Genomic DNA, 23650 nt, shown 5'->3' with positions numbered 1-23650 from the left:
ATAACTTTACATAATGAATGATAGAGTTCATATTTTTAGATTTTGAAGAATTTTAAAGTTATAAATCTTTTTGAGTACATTATGTATTTAATACACGAAAAACCTAAAGAAGAATTATTCCGGTAGCATAATTATTGCGCATGTGCAACCAAAGAATATGAAATTTTTGTTTGAAGTCAAGAAAAAACGTCACCGATTCAAAAAGCGGATAACCACCGTAAGTACATATTTAATAAGAACCCCATTTTCGGGAAAAAAAATTGTTATTTTTTGTGGAAAAAAAGTCGTAAATGAGCAAATGATAGACAGGTCTGAAAATTCTGAATTGGACTCCATTCAGTGGCGTTTCAAAGGGGTGGGATGACGGGGATTGGCACCATCCTTTTTAATGGAAAATTTGTCATTTTCATGTGTTAAATTAACAAAAAATGGTAAACAAATGTCTTAACATCCTTTTTTCTGAGGAACCCTGGCTGATACCGACCCTTTTCAAAGTCTCTGGACCCGCCCGTGCCACCCCCCTTTTGTATTTCTGGATGTGCCTTGTAAGGGTATCCATGGTAACTTACTTGATAATCTTGTAATACTGGTATATTAATTGCAGTGACAAATAGAACACTTGAAAATTTGTGTCCATCTATATATTTTTTGCAGTAGTTTATCCTCAAATTAAACGCATACGTACATGTAAATAAATCTTTAAATAGAATTTGATAATGTTTGTATGCAAAAGTTTGATTAAACCAACTTGAGCAGAATCTTCACATGTTTCTATATATATATACCATGCAATTTATTTGAACGCCATATGTTAGTTTGCTGGAAAACCAACATCTTGTGATAAAAAATAAACATATAACATGTATTGAAACTTGGTTAAGTACAGCACGGTGGAAAGGCCTGGCAGGTTCATTGATAATGGCGTCACATTGAAAAATCATTTCCGGATTTTTTTTTATTGATTAAGTGCATTTTATTTGTCTCAGAAAACATTCCCTCATTAACTCATATAAATACGCTAGCTTATAGGCTCTGCTATACAGCACACGAAAAAAAAACATGCATGAGTATAATTCGTTACAATTGAGTACTGAGTGAACAAAGTTGTTCTCTCTGCGAAGGAGGTTTTATCAAGGATAGTGAAGAAAGATTTATTTGAAAATTGGTTGAAATACAGTTGCAAATTGCTCACGTCATATTTGCCCCATATACAACCAACAAAAGCACTTCATCACTACCGCAGCACTTTTTGTCATGCGTGTTTGCAAACTAATTGATTGATTGATTGTGGTTTAATTGTATGCATTTCAGCAAGAACAAATTTTCTCGATCGAACATAACCTGCTTTGTGCTAGTTCTAACCCACAGCAAGTAGACGTGTCACCCCACTCGGAAACAAGTCTTCACACCATCTCGGATATGCTGCATCCGTAGCGGAGTAGCAGTAACTTCCAATTTAAAAATTATTGGTATGACCATGATCTCCCTCACTCGATGCGAGCACGCTACCACTAGAGTCGGTTCAATATATAAGATGTTTCAGCACATGCCAGATTCTTATATGTGCCCGTACATGCATCAAATATGCATGAATAAATGTACTTTTGTGCAAGCTTTGTATTTTGTTAAATTTTAAAAAATACAGGATTTTTTCGGATGAGTAGGATAAGATAGTATGTATGGCAAACGATAGGAGACAAAGTACGGAGGAATGGCTGCTGTTGAAGTTAGTAAATAACCTATTTAGACTTGTTCTAGGTTTATCCAGGGCCGATATGTCTAGATTATTATGGATTTAAATAAAGGCATGTACATTAATTGGCGTTGAATCGTTTTGTTGCAAGTGTTCTGTAATGATTGTATGTGATGCATACACGACCTTTTGGGTCAAGAAAACTATATTCAATTATGTACGGAAGCGTATATATGCCATGTCTTTGTGAATTATTCCTGCGTGTTATGAATTCAAAATATCTTCGTATTATGTTATTTCTTCTTTTAATGAATACAAAATATCGGGTTGCTGTCTTGGAACTCGAGTTTCTGATGGTATGAAGTGTAAAAAGCCAATTCATTTCGTTTGTAATATTGCATTTTTAAGAAACCAACGAAAAATTTTCAATGCGTTTTGTTGAGTTTCAATTCAGCAACCTGTTAAATTTAACTCGTTAAACGTAGAAATAACACACAGGGACATTGTACATGTATGCTTCCGCTCTTTTTTATTGATTCTACAAATTCGATGATGCGTGTGTGACATGTTGTAAATGATATGCCCGTTTTTTAAATTTCCTAATATCTACTTACATGTAAATAATCATTTTTTTTTTGTAACAGTAGTTCAAACATGAACATTATTCGGACCGTAAATGTCATACTTTGATGAAAAGTTGAACATTTTTGTCAATTGTCTATTTAACTACAGGGTCTACACTAAGGACGATCATCAGGTGGATGTAATTAAATCCAAGAAAAACCAATTCTATGATTCCATGAAGTTAATTAAATTATTCGCTACCCGTGCAGGTCTGGGTGTCAAAAGAACAGGCCTGCAGCAGCGCTAAGCTTGTCGTTAAAGGCGACTAAATAGTGCTCAGAACCTTAGCCGGGGGCTAGGCGCTCTGCCCACAGAGCAATTAAGTTGTGTGCCCCAGGTAGTGGAATGGGTACCCCTGGTGTATTACATGCTGGAGTTGTCAGGCTATAATACGGAAAACCTGACCGCAAACCATAATGGTGCACCGTGTTGGGAAAGATGCCACGTTCCTCGCACGTTAAAAAACCTTACTATGGTATTCTCCCGGAGTAGGAACCATAGGGCTCCGCCACAGGAGGCTAAATTGTCCAATCCTACCCACCTCTCCCTATTTCTAGTGGCAATCAAAATTTGTCGACCCCATTATCCTTCTATCCCATCACATTTTTCATTTCATCATCATATCATGTTCATTTTATCATCCATTTCATGTTCGTTCATCGCCTGAATATAGCTGAAATGCTGCTGCTCGGGCGTTAAACCCCAACAAACAAACAAACAAATAATTCGCTGTAAACCATTTTTTGTGAGGAAGTTTCACGTATCAATTTTATGTGAAATCACTTATTTTTTTGTCTAAATAGAGTACATAGATTTGATACAGGTATTTCATGTTATAATTCCGTATGCAAAAAGAATGCGGACTTGTAATGTTATGGTGAAGTCGTCGCTGTCATCGTCTGGGGACACTTCGCTTCCATGCGATAACTTAATTTGTGGTTGATCAATTGTTCTGAAATTCTGATAAGATTTTACTTACCACTAAAGGAAGGTCCTATTTAATTTTGGACTTTTTGGCCCCTAATGTTTAAAAAAAAATGTATTGGATTTCTCATAAAAAATTCCTGCCTGTGTTTTACAATCAGATTTCAGATATCTCTTACGGTTTTCGAATTATAACATGTCAAAGAGGCCACACCCGAAAAATCGATTTTAAAATTTTTTTGGTCCGATTTCAAAAACTCTGATTCATCATAAAATTTCCTACCTGCGTGTTTCAATCAGATTACGGTTTTCGAATTATAACGGGTCAAAGGGGCCACACCCGAAAAATCGATTTTTAAAAAAAATTTTTTTGGTCCGATTTCAAAAACTCGGATTCATCATAAAATTTCCTACCTGCGTGTTTCAATCAGATTACGGTTTTCGAATTATAACGGGTCAAAGGGGCCACACCCGAAAAATCGATTTTTAAAAAAATTTTTTGGTCCGATTTCAAAAACTCGGATTCATCATAAAAATTCCTACCTGCGTTTTTCAATCAGATTAAGGTTTTCGGATTATAACGGGTTAAAGGGGCCACACACGAAAAAATCGACTTTTTAATTTTTGGTAAGATTTCGAAAATGTTTTTTTTCATTCGATTCCTCATAAAAATCCCTCCTTTTGTTTAACGATCAGATTTCAGATATCTCTAACATTTCGTTGAGTTATGAGGGGTCCAAGGGGCCACACAAGAGAAAAAATTGACATTTTGTTTTGGCCCGATTTCAAATTTTTTATTGGATTCCTCATAAAAATCACTGCCTGCGATTTTGAAAAAAAATATTTCAGTTATCTCTTACAGTTTTCGAATTATAAGGGTGATTTCGAAAATTCCATTTCATTGGATTCCTCATAAAAATTTCTGCTTACGTTTAACAATCAGATTTCAGATATCTCAAACGTTTAATGAGTTATAAGTGTTCAAAGGGGGGTAACACCCCAGTGATTTTGTCAGCCTTAATTTACCTCCGAATTTAGGCTGTTTCCCCCAGAGATAGTTTTCCAATTCTGTGTATTTATTTCCCAAAATTATAAAAATTCCCAACGTAATACTGGTAAAAATTTGATTTTTTACTTTTGGAAAGCCTCTGCTTAGATTTCTATTCAGTTAATTTTCGTTCCCTGAAGCCTGAAGCGCTCAAGTGATTCAGACATCGTTTATTTTTTGGTCCAAAGTAGGCGCGGTACGATTTTCAATCCGGAAATTCAACTTTACTTCGTTTCACTACCTAACACGCAATTTTACCCCGATATTTCCGGAGACGGAATCATGTCTCACAACAGCAAATACTACACCAAAAAGTTAACTAAACATGACCCAGAAGGTTCTAGAACCATTAAGGGCCTGTTCTGAACAACCCCGTCTACGAGTAGTGATGAAAATGACACAAAGAAGATCGTACAGGAAATTGTTGATGGCATTATTCTAAACGTGTTTACATCTTGCCCCAATCAGTCCAGTGTTGACATTTGATAATCAGATGACCGTATTGAAACTCCTCCATCAAAAAAGAACAAACTTACAGTAAATAAACCACCCCTTTTGGTTACCGTGCAATTAGAAGTCCAGTTGAAAAGTTTCAAAAAGCAGCATTTTATGTTGAGATATACTGGTCTGCTTGTCAACCATTTGACTTGTAGCAGCAGTAAAATACATTTAAGAATATTAGTTTACTCATCTGTTTCATTTTAATGTTTATACTGATTGTGTTCCAGCCAGGGGTACCTGACTACATGAATCAGATACATGTCAAATTCAATTATTATGACTTTTTTAACCTTTTTACTCAAATTTCCAAAGTAAATTGTGTTTGTCTTATAATTGTCTAACTGCTAAAAGAAACCGGCTTACACAAACAAACCTTGATGCAATCATGAGAATTTGTCACAGAAATAAAGAGTAGAGACCTAGACAAACAGGTTGAAAGGTTTAAGGGACCTAAAGACAGAAAAATTAATCTATAGTTGAAAGTGAAACTGTACTCAAAAGTGAATTAAAACGTACATCAAACGCACTTGTTCTCTTTAATGTTTAAAACAATGAATCAATGGCGCTGTCGACATTGTCTGCTTATTTTTTCCAATTTGTTGTAAATTTTTCCTATAAAAAGGGAGGGGGATGCTTTTAAAAAAAAAGTAACAAAATCACTGCACCCGACAAAAATATGCTTTTTTTTGTGTTTGGCCCGATTTCAATTTTCAAATTTCAAATTCCTCATAAAAAATCCCTGCCCGCCTCTTTCAATCAGATTTCAGACATCTCTTACTGTTTTCTGCTTTTAATGGACCCAAGGGGGTCACACCTAAAAAAATCGACTTTTTTACTTTTGGTCTGATTTTGAAATTTGTCCTCATGCTTAAGTGTGTAAAAATTAATATTGTGTCCACACTTGACCCATCTGTTCAGGGAACGACTACCGTGGTCATATCATGCTGCGCTCGGCGAAGCTTCTTATTTGTTTAGTTTTGTATTTTATGCTTTTCGATTTTGTTATTGCTTTTTATTTTGTTCTGTTTTGTTTTTTCGTATATACATCGGTTATTTTTATATGCAAGTTATATTTTCACGTAAGGCACTAAAACGAAGACATCTGAACGTGGACAAAATCAATTCAAGGACATCTATTGACAAAACCACCTTGTTTTCGATAAAAAGACATTTACGGTTTTTCTGGTTTCCACAATTCACGCCTGTATAACTTATCCATAAACATAAGGTTGTTATGAAACTTGTGTACATAATTAAGTTCAGATACGTTTGTCGCCTTACATAACATTGAAGATGTGACTTTAGAAAAGAAGGACAGTATTGCCACTGCAGAACATGTACATGTATCTAGTGCATGTATGATTTCAACTCTTGTCCTTTGACTACTCACAGGAACGCCCTAAAGTTTACATCTTCCCTTTCTGCTTAACCCACAAGGCCTTCTGGGTGATTTGATAATTATTTAACTCCACTAAAACCATATGTGGCTTCTAAATTGAATGAAATATAGGGATACTGGGTCAGTTCTTTCATTTGTATATAATCACCTTGTCTCTCTCTTTTGTTTTCTTTTTTGTGCTTTTTGTTTTGTTCTTTTTTTTCTCGTATATACATCGTTTATTTATGCATCTTTGTTATGTTTTTGGTGTAAAGAACTGAAAAGAAGACATCTGATCGTGGACAAAATTCAAGGACATCTATTGACAGAAATCTCCTTGTTTTCGATAAAAATACATTTAGGTTATATCATGGTTTCACCAATTTCGATTTATGATTCACACTTGGATAACTCATGCATAAAATTAAAGTTGTTATGAAACTTGTGCATACAATTACACGCAAGTTCAGACACACGTGTCGCCTTACATAATATTTAACTAGTTACATTAGAAATCAGAGACTGAACTCGTCAAATATTCTATGCCACTGATTTTGGCATGCACTCAACATCCATGCGAATTCAGTACTCCACTAACCTTAACTCCAAATTAATTAGTGATTTTCTCAATATATGGACTTGGTTCAGAATTGAAAAAAAATACAAATTTGTAGCGAGCTGAAATTCGTATTTCTATTAATTATAGCTCCCTGTTCATTTATAAATTATACAGATAAGGGGCAATTTCCCCCTTTTTACTTCAATTTAAAAGTGTTTCCATTAAATGCCATGATAATATTTAATTAAGTCGCTGACCACGAAGTGGCGGTGACTTATTGTTTTTACTGTGTTTCTTATTAGTATTATTATTATTTTAATTCTCATGTCATAAAAATTGTTGAAAGTGTCCGCCCTTTCTCTCAAAAATGGCTGGTCCGATTGAGTTGAAACTTCAAGATGTTAGAACTGCTCTTCGAAGGATGCAGAATCTTAAAAAGAAATTTCTAGCTGCCGCCATTTTTTCAAATTGGCCGCCGGACTAAAGGTACCATTTTTTTTACACCGAAAATTGGAACATCATATATTTCGAAAACCGCTAATCAGAATTTGACGAAACTTGGTGTATAAATTAAGCTCAATAATCCAAACAAAATCCCGAAACAAAATTTCAAAATGGCCGCCAATGGCGGTCGAAAATTTGAATTTGTCAGATTTTGTTAAAAATTTATATCTAGGTTCTTTGGGTCGTCCCGATTAATAATCTGCGGCTGAATTGGCAATTTGAATTGCGTATCACCTGCCATTTTCAAAATGGCTGCAAGTGCGGTCGAAAATTTTAATTTGTCCGATTTTGATGAAAATTGATATCTAGGTTCTTTAAGTCGTCCCGATTAAGAATCTGCGGCTCAATTGCCAATTATCGACCGGCATTTTCAAAGTGGCCGCCACCGTGGTCGAAAATTCAAACTGTTTCTGTTTCGATGAAATTTGATATCCACGTTCTTTACGCTGCCTCAATTAATAATAAGTAGTTTCATTGACAATATGCTTCTCAAAAGACAAATCAGGAAACGGGAGGCGACTTCTACAAGTTTCGTGGAAACGTAAATTTTAATTGTCTATTTCTTTTGATATAGGCTTTGATTTTTTTATCATACCCTACGGAAACAGAAACAAAATTCTTGGATTTTTAGAAAGCACTTTGTCTGTTCGTCTGCTCATGTTGTCTTTTTAAAGTCTAATTTCAAGTATTTAAGTTATTTGACTACCTCCATTCTGGTCAAAATATTATCTTGTACATTTCAAACATTTAATCACAATCAAATTTCAGAGCTCAGAGCTATATCGAGCTTGAACTTTGCCACATCTGTTCAGGGGTTGACCTCTGTGGGCGTATCAAACTGTGCTCCGCGAAGCATTTTATACACTGTGTCATACTTTCAAACTACATGTAGTTTTGTTATCATAGAACTGAATGCAATTATATTCCTCGTGATTCATTTACAATAGAAAATATAAATCCTCACGATTTCTACCTTATTACTCTTTTCTGCAACAATAAAGAAAACGTTTTGCAAAAATTTCCGAATTCCCCGTAATTTATCTTTTCAAGGGCGGTATTTGAATACAAACGTCAATATTTGAATGCAAGAAATAGAGACATGTTGGCTTTAGAGTGCATTTGAAATTTTAGCATGATAATATTTTAGCCTATACAGAAGTAGCTGTTGTCCTTTAATCATGTTTCCTTTTCGTTTCATTTGTTTTGTTTTGTTTTTATTTTTGTTTTTGTTATGTTGTTTTTCTTTTTGTCCTTGACCATTATTATGTTGGAATATATTTGTCCTCATTAAACTTGATATGATGCAATGTATTATCATAGGTGAAAATAAGAGTTTTGGCACATCTTATTTTCGAAAAGCTTGGTTTATTATATAAAAAAAACAAGTACTGTCTTTAATATACTGCCGACGCAGTAATATTTTGGTCGTTTTACTTCTAATTTTCCACATTTCATTCAGGAAATAACACATGGCACGCAATTTCAATTTCGATACAGTTTTTTTTTCGAACGCCACTAAGTTATCAGTATTTGGCCAATCGGGAAACAGAATTACCATCAGGTTACGCGTTTCCGTAGAAGAGCGTCTTAAAGGTCAAAGGGTAAAAAGTGAAACTATACCGAGAGCGTTGGAAAAACACTTGATATTACTGCTGTGATTTTCTCCTATCAGGCTAGTTCCCCCTTTTTTTCTGAATTTCTGGACCCCTTCTGATTGTATGTCCTTTGCATGTTGTTAAGACTGAGGATTTACATGTAAGAATAAGTCTTTATAATCCATTTCATTTAGTTTTTCATTCAGTGAATAGATATGTTCAAAATATCAAATAAAATGTGGAACGAACTTTTTTCATGTTTATCATGTATCGTTTCCGTGTACCAAATCGCTACATCAGTACATGTATTTTACATAGGTTTAAGTCTTCTGCTTTCGGCTGGAGCCACCCGATACTTCATGAAAAAAATCAACATTCTCCCTCTTATGTGATTGTGTCAAAGTGGAGGATTTACCTGCGTTTGCGGCAATCTGAATTTTCGGCTTAAAATTCTAATAAGTTACTGGCTTCAAGTTTTGATGCTATAACACAAACTCGGCAATTCCCCACATAGAGAAAATATTTTGAGAGGGAGACCCTCCGTTTCATAATTTTTGAAAGTTAACACCTATGTTCTTATATTGAACCCAATTCCTAACATTTACATGGTTAAAGTAACTTGATTATTACTATTGATAATACTTGGTCTACGCTCAATGCCCGTTTCCGTGCACTTTTATGCCCTATCAGTACCTTTCAAAGTGCGCTCAAATTTCTGTTTTCGCTAAACAGATATATGTGTCCGGTTTCATAAAGAATTTCAAATTGATATTTTCCTAAAATCCTGCATCCTCCCAAGTCAGGGTTTTGAGTCCACCCTCGCTCCCTAAAACCCCTGATACCATTCATTAATATTTTTTTGCGGGTATCGTCCAGCCTATTCTGAACGGTTGCTTGTCCGTGTGCGGAGCACCAATGGAAATCGATTTAACACATAATATCAGTGGAAAGGTAAACAATAACACGAGATAATGGACGATCCGATATAGTAACTGATTGTTGTAAGATATCACAGATGATTCAATATGATCAAAAATGATAACTATAGATTATTTTAAGAGTCCTCACCGAAAAAAAGTGTTTAGCCATTTTGTAAGTGATACCGAAAAGTTTCTGTTACGAGTGATTTGATTGGATGTTGGATTTGGGTTAAATTTAGGTAACTCACTAGATGGCGCTGGATGATACTCGCTAAATATGAATGAGTAATGTCAGGGCTTTGAGGGAGTGAAGGTGGACTCAAAACCCTGACTTGGGAGGATGCAAATCCTTCGGCAACTCAAAATTTTCTAGAAATTGAAGATTTCAGGAAAATCTCAATTAGAGATATTTCCATGAAACCATGACTTTTAGTACGTACTATAGTAGTTCTTTGGTTTTTTTTTTTGTTTTTTTTTGTTTGCTCTCAAATACTGTAATATACCGTGTGGTACCCATAAGTATTGTTCGCCACTAACCATATTTTTAAAATAATTTCATATAGTCCAAGTATCCTTATATTTGTGGTATTAAGTCTTGACTTTTTTAAAGTATTTTAGACTTAATATCAACCACAGGAAATATAAGACTTTGCCAAAAAAAAAAAAAAAAAAAAAAGATTTTAATACCATAAATCGAAAATACGTCTCAGTTATACGGTACATGCAGGATGCACCTAAAATCATCGTTTAATATATGCACAGCAGGTAAAAAATGAATGACATTAACCTTGAGAAATTGTGACTCAATTGTAATATTGGGATTGTGTTGTAACAGCGATACAGGATACAATACGCCCGGATTAGGGGTAGATTTACTATACTCGTTATATCCATATAAATTCAGGCACTGCCAAAGAGAAGCAGAAATCTCTATTGAAGAAACGATGCGTTGCCGGTCTGCATACGCCGTATTTTACATTACTATAGTCCTTTCTGTACGCAGATTTCTTTTGTTTAAAACAATAACCTCTTTTCGCTCTAAAATCAACCAAATCAAAAAGGATAACTCTTGCAAAGTATTAATTTTATTTACAATGAATGTAGAATTTTTATCTCAAAAGTGTAACAACAAAGTGAAAACCTAAGACCGATTATGTGGTCTGTAACTGTTTTTGAATAATAGATAAAACCGGTTTTTGTGGGTTTTTTGACATGCTTGTATCACCTTCTGCCTGATATGTCTAAAGACTGCTACTTGAAAATACAAAGTCGCACGTTAATAAGACCAAATGGCGTCGCAGAAAAAATGCTTGCTGCGCGGGGTATCTAAGTCTACCTGTTTGAAGGTTAATATCTTTTGTCAACAAAACTTTGTCACGTTCTCTCGTTCGTCCACAAACTTTACAACGCAACTACTAAACTTTTATACGCTTTTAATGAAAATTTATATAAGGGTCTGCTGCGCATGACAGAAGAAAATTGATCATTACTTATCATTGGAGACAATTAAACGTTCACGAGCAGGGTGCATCATCGAGATTTCAATCGGAACTACTCTGTCATTTCCGGTACACTAAAAAATAACGTCTGTGTAACCAGAAAGGCCGAGTAGTTTCGATTGACTTCGAGTTATAGACATGATAAAATTATTTCGTGTATAGTCCATTTGAGTTTGACAGACCTAAGAAATTTCCAGTAGGCCTAGTACAACTTTGATTTAAATATTTAAATATAATGTTGTGTGTTTGAATGTTGAAAGAGATATTTGAATTTTTGATGTAAATAGAAACAAAAATTCATGTGTTTAGGCTACATATACAATAAAGGTACGTCACTTTAAATAATTTGAATACCAATAGATATCAATGCATGATTAGAGAATGTTTTGTGATGTTTAATTGACATTTTTAGGCATTCAAATGAGTTAATGTCATATGACTTAGCTATTTACCTGAATATTCAAATATACTGAGTGACGTAGCTACTTACCTGAATATTCAAAAATACTCGGACATACAAAATATAAAATGAAAATTACATTAAACCTAAAATGATTTTTTTTTGTTTAGTGAGACAAATTTTGGTAATATTCCCATTTAAAAATGAATTTTTAAGATTTTTTTACCGAAGATTTATAAAACTCAAACGGACTATACAAGGAAAGTCCACGCTTAATTCTGACGGTGTGTAATGTAGTAGCTAAAGGCGGATATTACATAATCAAATATTTTCGAATATTTACAAAAATATTATCATTTTAATAACATGAAAGTATGGAGTTCAACATCTCATTGAATTACCACTTTATAAAACTATGGTATTTGTCATTAGCCTTCAAAACTTGCAATGAGTATAGCGTCATCTTTAAATAGTGTCATTATTGAACTGAAATTAGATTGAAATCCATGCATGGCGTAAGTTCATCACCTTATTTCTAGAAAGTAAGTTCATTATTCACTTATTTTTATTTCATATATACATTTTGGTTGTTTTTTTTTGTTTTATTCTGCTCTTTGGCTTTTGATTGCGTTTGCACATTCAACGATCACCTATCACCAGTACCGACTGCATAAATAAAAAATCTTTGGAATGGATGTTCATAGCCGCGTGTTTTTGTTGTTATTGAGAGAAACTGCTTTTTAGAATCTGAATTTATTACTCCGATTTTTGTCTATAAAATATTTTGGCAAACATATGGAGAGAATTTTTACCTTGTATTGATATTGAAAAATATATATACATTTTTGTTACTTTATTGTAGATAAATATGTTGCGGGAGATACATATACATTGCATGTATTCGGTTTGCAAGGAAATCATAGCCCCTACACCCCGGAAAATCAAAAGGTCCGTACATAAACAAGTCTGTATTCTTCAAATAATGTACGGATTGCAGTGGCAGATCATAGGGGGTTCTGGGGTTTAGACCTCACATTTTATTAGAAAATTTCGTTAAAGTGAGCAAATGATATAGTCTGAAAACCCCCTTTTTCTGAATACCCCATTTCAAAATCTCCGGAACCACCCCAGTAGATGAGTTAAATTTGCTTGTGTTTAGAACGTGAATCATTTGTCGGAAGACAATCATATGATTCTTAGGGGATTGGCATTTTGTTGTAAATAAAAAGCTTGGCCTGGAAAAATTTGAAAATACATCTTCTGGTGTCTACTATCGACAAAATAAAAATGACCAGTTTTCTGGCTTGAAGATTCTACTGTACAGTAAAATGAGAAGAAATGATCTAGCCGTATAGCATTTGAAAATGAATTTTCTGATTTGACAAGTTTTTGAAAATAATATTCTGTCCAGACCAGCCCCTCAGAATCAAATGTAATTAGTTGTTTGTCATAACAAGTACTAGCATACTGAAATAGGGACATGTCCTCTTTTATTACCACATATTTCAGAGAAAGGTTGCGTTATCATCGCCATAAATATGCCCGAATTTGCAAACGTAGAATATTAATTAAAACGCCACCCAAAAATAAATGTGCTCATTTTGTAATTCAAGGTCGTTTTATTTTTTCGTTGCTTTTCGTACATTGATCTTGTGAACAGGAAGCGTTCGTTTTTACATAAAAGGCGACCAAGTCGATCCTGTTCCAGTTTGTTTCGGAATAAAAACTTGACTGGTAGGAAGTTACAATTTCAACTATATCATTTAGATGCATTTTATTACATATTTTATTTCAATACTGTATTCACTATCATTTTTAAAGCGTTACATACATGCATTCATGCCTTTTTTGTGACTTTGGATCGTCTCTGTTTGCTATTTTCACATTTGTCACCGAATTGTCCTTATTTGAGGTTTCGGAAACTTTGCCGATATTTGACGCCGATTTGAATGATTAAATTTTCCCGCTCCGCTTTTACACATACGTATCGAAAGCAGCCGATGAATCGCGTGGTGGTTGTTTGATAGCGGGAGCAAGATTTTTCGGAAGGCATGTTTGGTAGTTAGAGAATGCATGGCTTGTTGGAGGCATGCTTGATAGTTTAGCAAGGCTTATCAGAGGGCATTATTGGTATAGAGAACAAAACCTGTTGGAAGTGCATATTTGGTAGTTTGAGCATGACCTGTCGGAGGGCAACTTTCAAGCGGGGGCAACCTTGTTTGAGGTGCATGCTTGGTAGTTTGAGCAAGACTTGTCGGAGGGCATTTTTGATAGTGAGAGCAAGACTTGTCGGCAGTGCATGTTTGGTAGTTTGAGCAAGACTTGTCGGAGGACATCTTTGAAGTGGGAGCAAGACCTGTCGGAGAGCACGTTCTGTATTTTGAGTAAGACTTGTCGGAGAGCATGATTGATATTTAGAACAGGACTTGTCGGAGGACATGTTTAGTAGTAGCAGCAACCACTTGATGCTCTTAATTAATGGTTCCACGAAGATACGCTTTCGTGCTATTTTAGGCGCTCAGTTGGTACTTTTTTTAGGTAAATGCTACAGTTTTCCTTATAAACTCATTAACAGTTTGGAATAGTATTGATTTATATGTATTTCTTCAAATTAAATGATTTTCATATATTTCGATTCTCTCTATCCTACTAATTTTTAAATTCCATACTTTTCATTAAACTGAAATTATAACGCCTATATTCCACTATTATCATACAAATTCTAAGTAAACAACGAAGTTGGATACTGAGTTTTTATAGGAAGTTGAGGACGGTGAGTTCGATAATTTGATGTAGGTAATAAGCGAAGTGTCAACAGGTTCGGAGTTTATGCACTAAGTTGATAAATACTCCAATGTGTGACTGGGTCCAATATATTTTCTGGGACTTTTTATGAATTGGAAATAAAGAGGATGGTTTGAAATGTTTCCCATGCTGTTTTGTTCAATCTACAACACCACATGGTAACTATACTTGAAAATTAAAACGTTACCAAGTCCAAAATATGTACCCATCTACCCATGACGTCACAAAGGACCCCTGATAAAATCACGATTTGTTTGATAACATATATAACATTGAACAATTATTTTTACCTTCGAAATGGGTACAATTACATTTGGAAAATGTACACACAGTGCAAAGTAGGGTATACATTATCATTATCCCGTTGTAAGAAATCGTTGAGTGTTATTATAAAATGGCTTGACGTATTATAGACATTAATTTTATTTATTTGTTCGCTCCTTATGATTTGTTTAACGTACCTGTCTGACTTTACACGTTTTGGCAGGCTTACAGCTTTGTGTATATCTGTATGAAAGGAGAACAAAAAGCAAAAATCTTTTGGCTTTGTGGTACACTAAATTAAATAAAAATACATCAAAGGAATGCACAGTTATGAGATTATGTTTTCGTACTGAAATTTAGGATTGAGCTATTAGCTTAGGGTAAGGTGCATTTATGATTTTTGTGCTGTTAAGTAGAAGACTATATTAAAAGTTAAAATAGTTCAATTTTTATTTATTCTGATGTAGATTGGAAAAGGAGAAACTGACATTTTTCCATCAGACTTGAGAGGAATTATAATGGTCGAATATGGGTTTTAATCTACACATGTATTTGATTTATGATATGTTATGCATGTACTTTGTTTGTTTGTACATGTTGATACTTGCATGACTCTGATTTATGACTTCAAACGATAATTTCTTTCATTAAGATAGTACACGGGCTATTTATTTATCGAAAAAAATATACATGTACAGTCCCGGCATCATGCCTGTATTACTATCTTTTGGATGCATATCTCATATTTCAGTCTAGTACATACATGTGCGTGTAAATACTTGCATATGCAAATATTTTGATTTATTTTTCAGATGATTGTCTTAATATTTTAAGGTTTGGTATGTTTGTTGGTGCCGAATAAACATTATATTTTGACAAATTGGGAATTCAAATGTGACATAATAAATTGACCAACACGTGAATGAAAATTAAAATGTTTAATTAGTTTATATGTGTATATAATTAGAATTTAAATATGGAATAACTCGATCGAAAAGTTGAGTGCCAGGATCAACGTAATTGCACACATGAAAGATTTAACAATACATTTTAAGGGAGAATTCGGGGTGGGGGTTGTACTAGTAACCCTCTCTCTGTTTGAAAATGTCGTTAATCATGTACAAATTTTAAACAAAAAAATGAGTAAATGCTAGCCCGGAACCCTATTTTTATTACTTTCTGGATCGGCATCCCCCTTTTTATTTCTGGACCTGCCCCCTGATGTTTATTTGTAGGATAGTACTAGTTATTTGGGGATCGTTTCCAGTAAATTGTATACGTTACAGTGAGTGCTCGCAGTAGTGATTTCTTCTCATAAAACATTTGTCATATTTTATTTATTAGTTTATAATTTATGTCGGATTAGCTGTAACGAGGTGTATCATTCCTCCCTGTGTCGATTTCAATGAAATGACCGCCGTTATCTTATCAATTTCTCTTCCTAATGGTCACTTCTGCTGAGATAAGCTCTATTTTGGACATGGCAGACCAGCTGCAGAAGTGAAGGATAGTAATCGTCTGCGTTTTCCCGCGTAGTCGTCTCCGAACATCTACCGCCATTTTCTGGTAAAATCGATAACACTCAAGGCAAAGAAGAAATAGTAATTACACGCTAAAATATGATCGATCGCTGATTATGTGCAATTGCTTGTTTACTTATAGATAATTAGAGTGCAGAATGTAAACAAACAGCAAAACCTGTGGCGTCATGGAGGGAGGGAAATTAAAACTGGTGGAACTGAATCCGCACCTCGTTTGTGTATTGTGTGGAGGCTATTTGATAGATGCTACCTCCATTGTTGAATGTCTACATTCCTGTGAGTATTATTTTATCTTTTATTTATTTTCTTAGTTAATGGAGCTTTCAGTGGCGGTTTTAGTTTCTTATAGATTAATACTGTGATTTTCTTTTTGATTTGACATTGACCCATATTCAAAAGTCGTCCTTGACCTTTGTCATCATAATGTTAATCATGCCTTTTATTATTATTACTATTATTTTTGTCATAAAACGTATGTCAAATTACCAATTTCGTTTTAGTGTAAAATGAAGAATGTTCTATACATGTACATAAATGAAAAAAAAATCATATACATGTATATATAATGTGGATAGACATTTCGGTCTATGACATTTCGGCTTTGGATGTTCGGCCTAGGACATTTCGGCCTGACATTTCAGCTTAAAATGTAGAAACTTAAAGCCTGTTTGCTATCCTTTGCAGAAAAGTTTATTCAGTATTTGTTTAATTAAAATATCAAACAAAGCTAATATATTTGATTAAAAACTGCATAAATTTTACTTCAGAGTAAATTACTATTAGAGTTTCAAAACAAGGTGACAGTTTAGTCAAATAGTTACAAAACATTACAGTTATTTTGGAAGTAAAAAAACACACCAACTAAGAATTATAACCTACACATCTATAAAACTGCAAATTTCTTGTTAAAAAATAAAGAACACTTTTTTTTACCTAAATTGCAATAACCAATCTATAAAAAGGTTCCATATTCTATTGATGTTTAATAATTTCATCGGAAATAAATATAATTTGGTCGAAACGTCCCCCTTTTCAATTTTTTATACATGCATACATCGTGACACTGTGGTTAATTCTTGACCAGTCAATAAATTAATTAAGCATGAAGTTCAAAAGACTACGCTATGATATCTTAAACTCGCAGAAAGGTCAGAATTTAGGATACTTCACATCGTACCTTGTAAATGTGTTCAATTTGTACAAAATGTACAGAAGTACAGAAGTTATTCCAAGTTCCGAACAGAACCAGACTGTCAATACCATTCTTTAATAAATGGGTACTTTTTAGTTCAAACTAGGGTAAAAAACAAAACGCCAAAATTAACATTTTCACGAAAATATCCTTCATGTACAATACATGTACAACGGTAATTCCTGGAGTCAATTGTGCCAAATTCTCATTCTTATGTAATTTTATAATTATGATGTACTCGTATCAAATAATGTTTTTACATTTTTGACGTACATAAGGCGCTTTTTTCATTGAGTAGACAATGAAAATCTTCTGTCTCTAGAAATGAGATCATTCTGGTCAACTGGTAATACAATTCGTAATGGTTTTATGACAGTTGTTAAATCATTTAACGAGCTAAGGGTTTATCAAATTACATCCGAGAAGATCTGACAGATTGTTTTACCAGCTGGTGGAATTTATCGATTTATATTTACCTCTTTCAATAAAGAAATTTAATGAAATAGTATAACTCTGTGATGGATTTTAATTAGTTTCTGACACAATGTTTTGGCTTCATTGGAGGATTGTTCTTTGGTTTCTGTGTTTTCTAAGACTTATAACCCCGAAAAAAGGAAGTGGGTTGCAAGGTAGTCATTTTGTCAGTGAGACCATCTTTGTCACTTGTTTGAATTGTTTTTTTCTTCTTCTTTTTTACGGTTTATTTTATTGTTTTTGCTTCCTTTGTTTTTGGGGTCTGTAGGAAGGGATTCGAATGTTTCCACACAACATGATAGATTTGTATAATGTGGACTAGTGACTTATTTCTGAATTCGAAAAGGTCAAAACATATCGTCACGGAACAAAATTGGCAAACTGTGATTAATCCAACGTAATTCGTGCGGAAAACAAACTGTCTATCAAACGCAGCAGCCGTCTGTCTGTCTGTAAATAGATTATAAACTGTGTATATCGTAATGAATGTATTGATAGTAAAACTGTCAGATCAGTCGCCGTTCTTGTAATAAAACCCATCGGGCCATTAATGTTACATGGATACTGATAAATAGAATGTCTTAAGTTTTATAAACATATAGAAACTGTTTTAACGCTATTTAGTTTGTGTTTATATATTGTAGGGGTGAATGCACTGATAACTTAATTTGTTGGTGCGTTTTCGCACGATACGGTGTTATTTTATACCTGGGTATTTGGCCCTAAGGCCAAAAAAAAAATTATGAGTGTTTCCTATTACACTTTGAAAACGATAGGGTTGGAAAGGTAGGGAATTTTTTAAAACTTTTTTTTGACATTGGGAAAAACGTGCAGACTTTTACAGTTCTTGTTGAAAAGCGATGAACGTTTGGGTATACTATAGTTAGCTGCAAAAATAGGGTCGGTAGGGTAATAGGAAACACGTGTCTTTTTTTTCATTTGCCCTTACATGTAGATAAAACAATAACTATTACCGAATCCTTTGGTTAGCCAAGGTTGACACATGCAAATTTGTAGAGACTTTTATGTGAGATTAGTTAAGACTTTTTTTATGAGTCCCAATAGAGTTTAACTCTAGTTTTAAGAATCTGTTTAGACTAAAGAATTTCGAAGATTTCATATTTATGCATTACGACAGTACAATAAAAAAAACCAAATCAAACCTCACCATGACTCCACATTTTGATGAAGAAGAAATTAATTGATTATTGGGCTTAAACGCCCGAGCAGCAATATGTCAGCTATATTCAGGCGATGAACTTGGAATGGATGATAAAAGGAACATGAAATGATGAAATGAAAAGTAGGATGGGACACAAGGATAATATGGTCGACTTGAAAAAAAGAGGGATGAGTAGGGTCGGGATATTTTGGCTCCTGTGGCGGAGCGCAAAGGTTCCAACTCCTATCGAATGTCACAGCAAGGCTCTTTAACGTGTGAGGAACGTGGCATCTTTCCCAGCACGGTATGGCACTATGGTGTGCGGTCCGATTTTCTGTATTATAGCCTGACAATCTCAGCATGTAATACACCAGGGGTACCCTATTCCACCACCTGGGGCACACAACCCAGTTGCAGTTGCTCTGTGAGAAGAGCGCCCTAGCCCCCGGCCAGGGTCTGAGCACTATTTAGTCGCCTTTTACGACCAGCTTAGCGCTGCTGCGGGCTTATTTTTTTGACACCCGGACCCGCACGGGGCGATGAAGAAGAGAAGCTTCTTGAGAAGTTCTTGCAAGAAACTAATAACAAAGCCTTTATCAACTTTATTCGTTTGCCAATGTAATGGGTCACTGTTTTAACAAACTTCAAACACAAGGAGTTCTCCTGAAAAGGAAAGACCTCGACTCAAAGTCTTCCAACACTTGAATGGTAGAAAACAAAATTTGTGATAGGACGATTATATGTGCATCAAACATGATTGGATAAAATTGTCCCATCATTTGTTTCACTCTGAAATAATCTTTACGTAACCGTACTCGACTTACAGAACATCGATCATATATCGTTCTGTAATCGATAGTATTTAATCAATCGAACATGCAGCTGTGTTGATAACACATTTATCGATGTAAAAGTAAAAAAAGGGTCGAATTGAATATATTAATTGGCATGTGCTCAGTTTCTTTTACATAACATCGAATTAATTTGTATTATGAATAATATTCGTCCACTCCTGTATCAATGTCATTAACAGTAATTTGACTTTTGCAATGCAAGTGCTATTCGATCACATTTCGATCAGGCATTTTAATCAAAAACATCAGTCAAACTATTTAGGAAGTTTAATCGATGAGTGTTCGATTTGTAAATCTAGTCAATCGAATTTTGATCGAAATGTGTAAAAATGGTGATGAATAATTAACTTGGTCGATTAGTTATATCGATTATAAAGAAAAATAATTTTTGAAACACATTATATTTTATTGCTAGTGTGGTTGATATTAGCTGTTGTATTTTTGTATGCATGTCATTCCTGGTAGCCAGAAAAGGCCATAAATACATTAGGAGACACTGTGAATGTATACAAAATTGATTTTGTTTGCACATTGAGTTAAAAAAGAAAAATATGATAATTTGTGGTTTCATACTGAATTAACTTGAAGTAGCCCTCTATGCGTTAATGTTGAATGATTGGAATATAATTGTCGTGCCAGACAGTGCGTACAATCTATCCGGATGAAGCCAATCTTTTCTACATAATTTGTTTGGCTAATTATTTAAAATTCATCGGGTAAAATGTCACGTGCATTTTCATCAAACATGCATATGTAAATAGTTGTCCTATGTCATATGATGAGAAACTGGTCTTTCGAGATTTATGACTAAACCGCTGATAAGAGCATGGTTACATTCATAGAAAGTTCATACTAAATCCGGTGGGATTGTGACTTGTTATTATTTCTTTTTTTATTTCAGTCTGCCGTACATGTATCATTCACTATCTACACACCAGTAACTACTGTCCTGTATGTGAGGTTCTTGTACACAAGAAGTATCCTTTAGAACATATACGGTAAGTGAGATAATTGTTCTTCCCCTGCTGCAACGTGGTACTTTGTTTGGGCATCGATTTGCATACCGGAGGTCCGCCTGTCCGTAGTTATTTCCCTTGGTTAAGGAGGTAGACTTAGGGTAACGGACATTATTCATGAAGTCAGTGATATGTTTGTATCGTATTAAATTTAACCAAAGTGTATCAAGCTTTCATTTGACACAAAATGATGCTTACATGACATTGATGTAAAATGCTGAATACAAACGTTCCAATGATTTGTAAGGGTTGTGTCCCTTACCCTAGGTCTACCTCCTTAAAGAGGTACGGAAACTTTATATTATTAAGCTAGAAATCTTATCTATGAATAAATGAGTCAAAATCAAACGTATCGGTCAACCCAAAGAATAATCTAGGGGACCAAGGTTCGAGCAGAAATAAAAAAAAAATATGATCCAATGATTAAAACCAGACAAGAAAAACAGAAATACACAACAAAGAACGTGAAATAACCAAAATAAATTGTAAATTGTCTTTTAAGATTACTGAACTATGGTCGTCGTTCTAAGGTAGTTATTATGTACTATATGATGGGATCAAATTCATGATCGAATGTCATGGCACAGAACTAATTCCTTTTAAAGTGAATTGTCTTTGTTTTGTGGTAATTAAATTTATTATGGTATGTCATGGCATATTGGAGATTTAATTATGTGTGCATTGTCATTGAACTATGGTGATAAATTCAATTATCGATTGTCATTGCATAATAGTGTTCAATAAGAGGCGAAATGTCATTGTATTATGGTGATAAAATTCATTATCGATTGTCATAGCAGAATGGTGATTCAATTCAATTCCTATTGTAATGGCAAATATTTGATTCAAAGCATTATAGACAATCATTGTATTTTGGTGAATAATGATATCGATTTGTGTTTCGAATTTTACCATGTCATCACGGGGATTTGGTTAATTATTAGTAGGTTTAAACATATTTATTCAAGTATATAAGCACAAGCAAATACTGTATACACATTTACATACAAACTCATTGTAGGATTTGGAAATAAGCTAGATAGTAAACTTGCAAGAATATTCTTATAAATAAGATGCATTTGGAACGATTTTCTTAAATAAATAAGACAAACAAATAGAAAAACAAAAAAAAATGGAATTACAAAATTAGTGAAGAGATGCAGTACATGGAAGTCAAACATTTATAAACCTTTTACTTTTAATAATAAACTTCTGGTGTCGGTTAAACAAAAAGTCGTAAGTGTGAAATTGATCGTAAATCATGACGTCACAATACTATTGTAGTTTATGACGTCATTACTTACGATCAACTTTACACTTACGACTTTTTGTGAAATCGAGACCAGAACTTTAAGAAAAACTTAACTATTAATTGTCATTGAAGGTGGGTTGAATGTTCACTGTAACAGAAATATGGTATCGTTTGTCATAACACTGTTTCATTGTCATCACGTTTAATATGGGTTGTCATAGAATTATGGTGATTCAATGTGGTTTCGGTTGTCACAACGTGACGGTTCAATTGATTGTCGCTAATTTCATAGGATTCGTAGTCCTTCATTCTAGTTCTGTTGTCTTTGGGTTTGTAGTGTTTCAATCTAGTTTTGTTGTCACGGCGTTGTTGTGATTAAAGTATTGTCTTATTGCCAGTTGTTGTAACATTATGTTGGTTAACATAAAAAAAAACATTAATCCAAACATATTGTTTTGTACTAGATTTCATATTTTGATATTTGTATTGGTAAATTTCTGCGATGTTAGTTTCTTAATGGTGATCTTTTCTCTGCAATGTAGAATAGATGTACTATTTTCAATGCTTTTTTAAATGTCCTATTATTTACCTTCTTTAGTGTCTCTGTAATAAGATATGTTATTTAGCTATTAAATAAAGCGAAATCATTGTTCAGAAATACAGTTAAGTAGCGTCAATAATACATGTAAAGAGATCGGAGGAAGCATTGGAGAATTCAGAGGGGGTGGGGCCTGCCTCCTCTTTATGCTAAGAAAATTGTGGTTGAATATAAAGAAAACACTGGAGCGGACCTCATTTTAGGTCAATCATTCGGTATCATCCTGGTTTGCCTATTTTTTATTGAATGTTCGAATAAACATTGGGATTATGTTTTAACAGTTAAAGATGATGGTATAATTTTACCTGCATTTTAACCTGTGAAATCTGGTTTAGATTTCTATGATTAATCATTAAATAAAGGGGAATATGCATTTTTGCAATAAATATTATAAATAAATGCGTATTTTCAAAAACAAAACTGAACAAAACTTATTCAAATTTGTTTCAGTGTAAGTTTATTTTTAAACGTATTCGCCAAAATGTGTACGATTTTGGCGAAATATGTAACAAATTTTCCAAAATATGATAAAATTGTTACAAAATTATTAATAAGCTAAATACACAACACTTTAAAGATGAAATGAAATTAATTTGTATCTTGTATTTTTTCATAAATAGATAAATACCTTTTGGTGTAGGTAGAGGGAGGTAAAAAATCATGATTCCATCTGTTGATGAATTATATGCCTACAACGCAATTCAATCGATTGTTTTGCCTGTCACTGAAAGTGTTTTATTAGGACAAGTAGGATAACTCTTTATCACTAGGCTATTATAACATAAGTGTTTATTGTTTTTCTGTGAGTAAGTACATATTTGTACTCTCAAATATTTTAAATTTGTCA

The 23650-nt window shown here is 33.9% G+C and overlaps 1 protein-coding gene across 6 annotated transcripts in view; it reads left to right on the top strand.

Annotated features, from left to right (window-relative positions):
- LOC148602949 (uncharacterized) overlaps positions 1–23650 on the top strand; it is a 46863-nt gene that overhangs the window by 8412 nt on the left and 14801 nt on the right. The window contains exons 1-3 of one of the 6 annotated variants that reach the window (XM_088551918.1): positions 194–217; positions 16377–16531; positions 20839–20935. In XM_088551918.1, the coding sequence (XP_088408044.1) occupies positions 16423–16531; positions 20839–20935 (206 nt within the window). In that variant the 5' untranslated portion in view covers positions 194–217; positions 16377–16422. Of the gene's footprint in view, positions 1–193; positions 218–12032; positions 12188–13356; positions 13380–14765; positions 14789–14914; positions 15095–16376; positions 16532–20838; positions 20936–23650 lie in introns of those variants that run through there. The other 5 variants (XM_088551916.1, XM_088551920.1, XM_088551919.1 and 2 more) reach the window with 5 other exon arrangements.

This window comes from Perna viridis, chromosome 11, assembly GCF_037379345.1.
Source record: "Perna viridis isolate PV_CMFRI_1.1 ecotype Kerala chromosome 11, ASM3737934v1, whole genome shotgun sequence".
NCBI lineage: Eukaryota > Metazoa > Mollusca > Bivalvia > Mytilida > Mytilidae > Perna > Perna viridis.
This window is presented reverse-complemented; position numbering and strand designations above follow the sequence as displayed.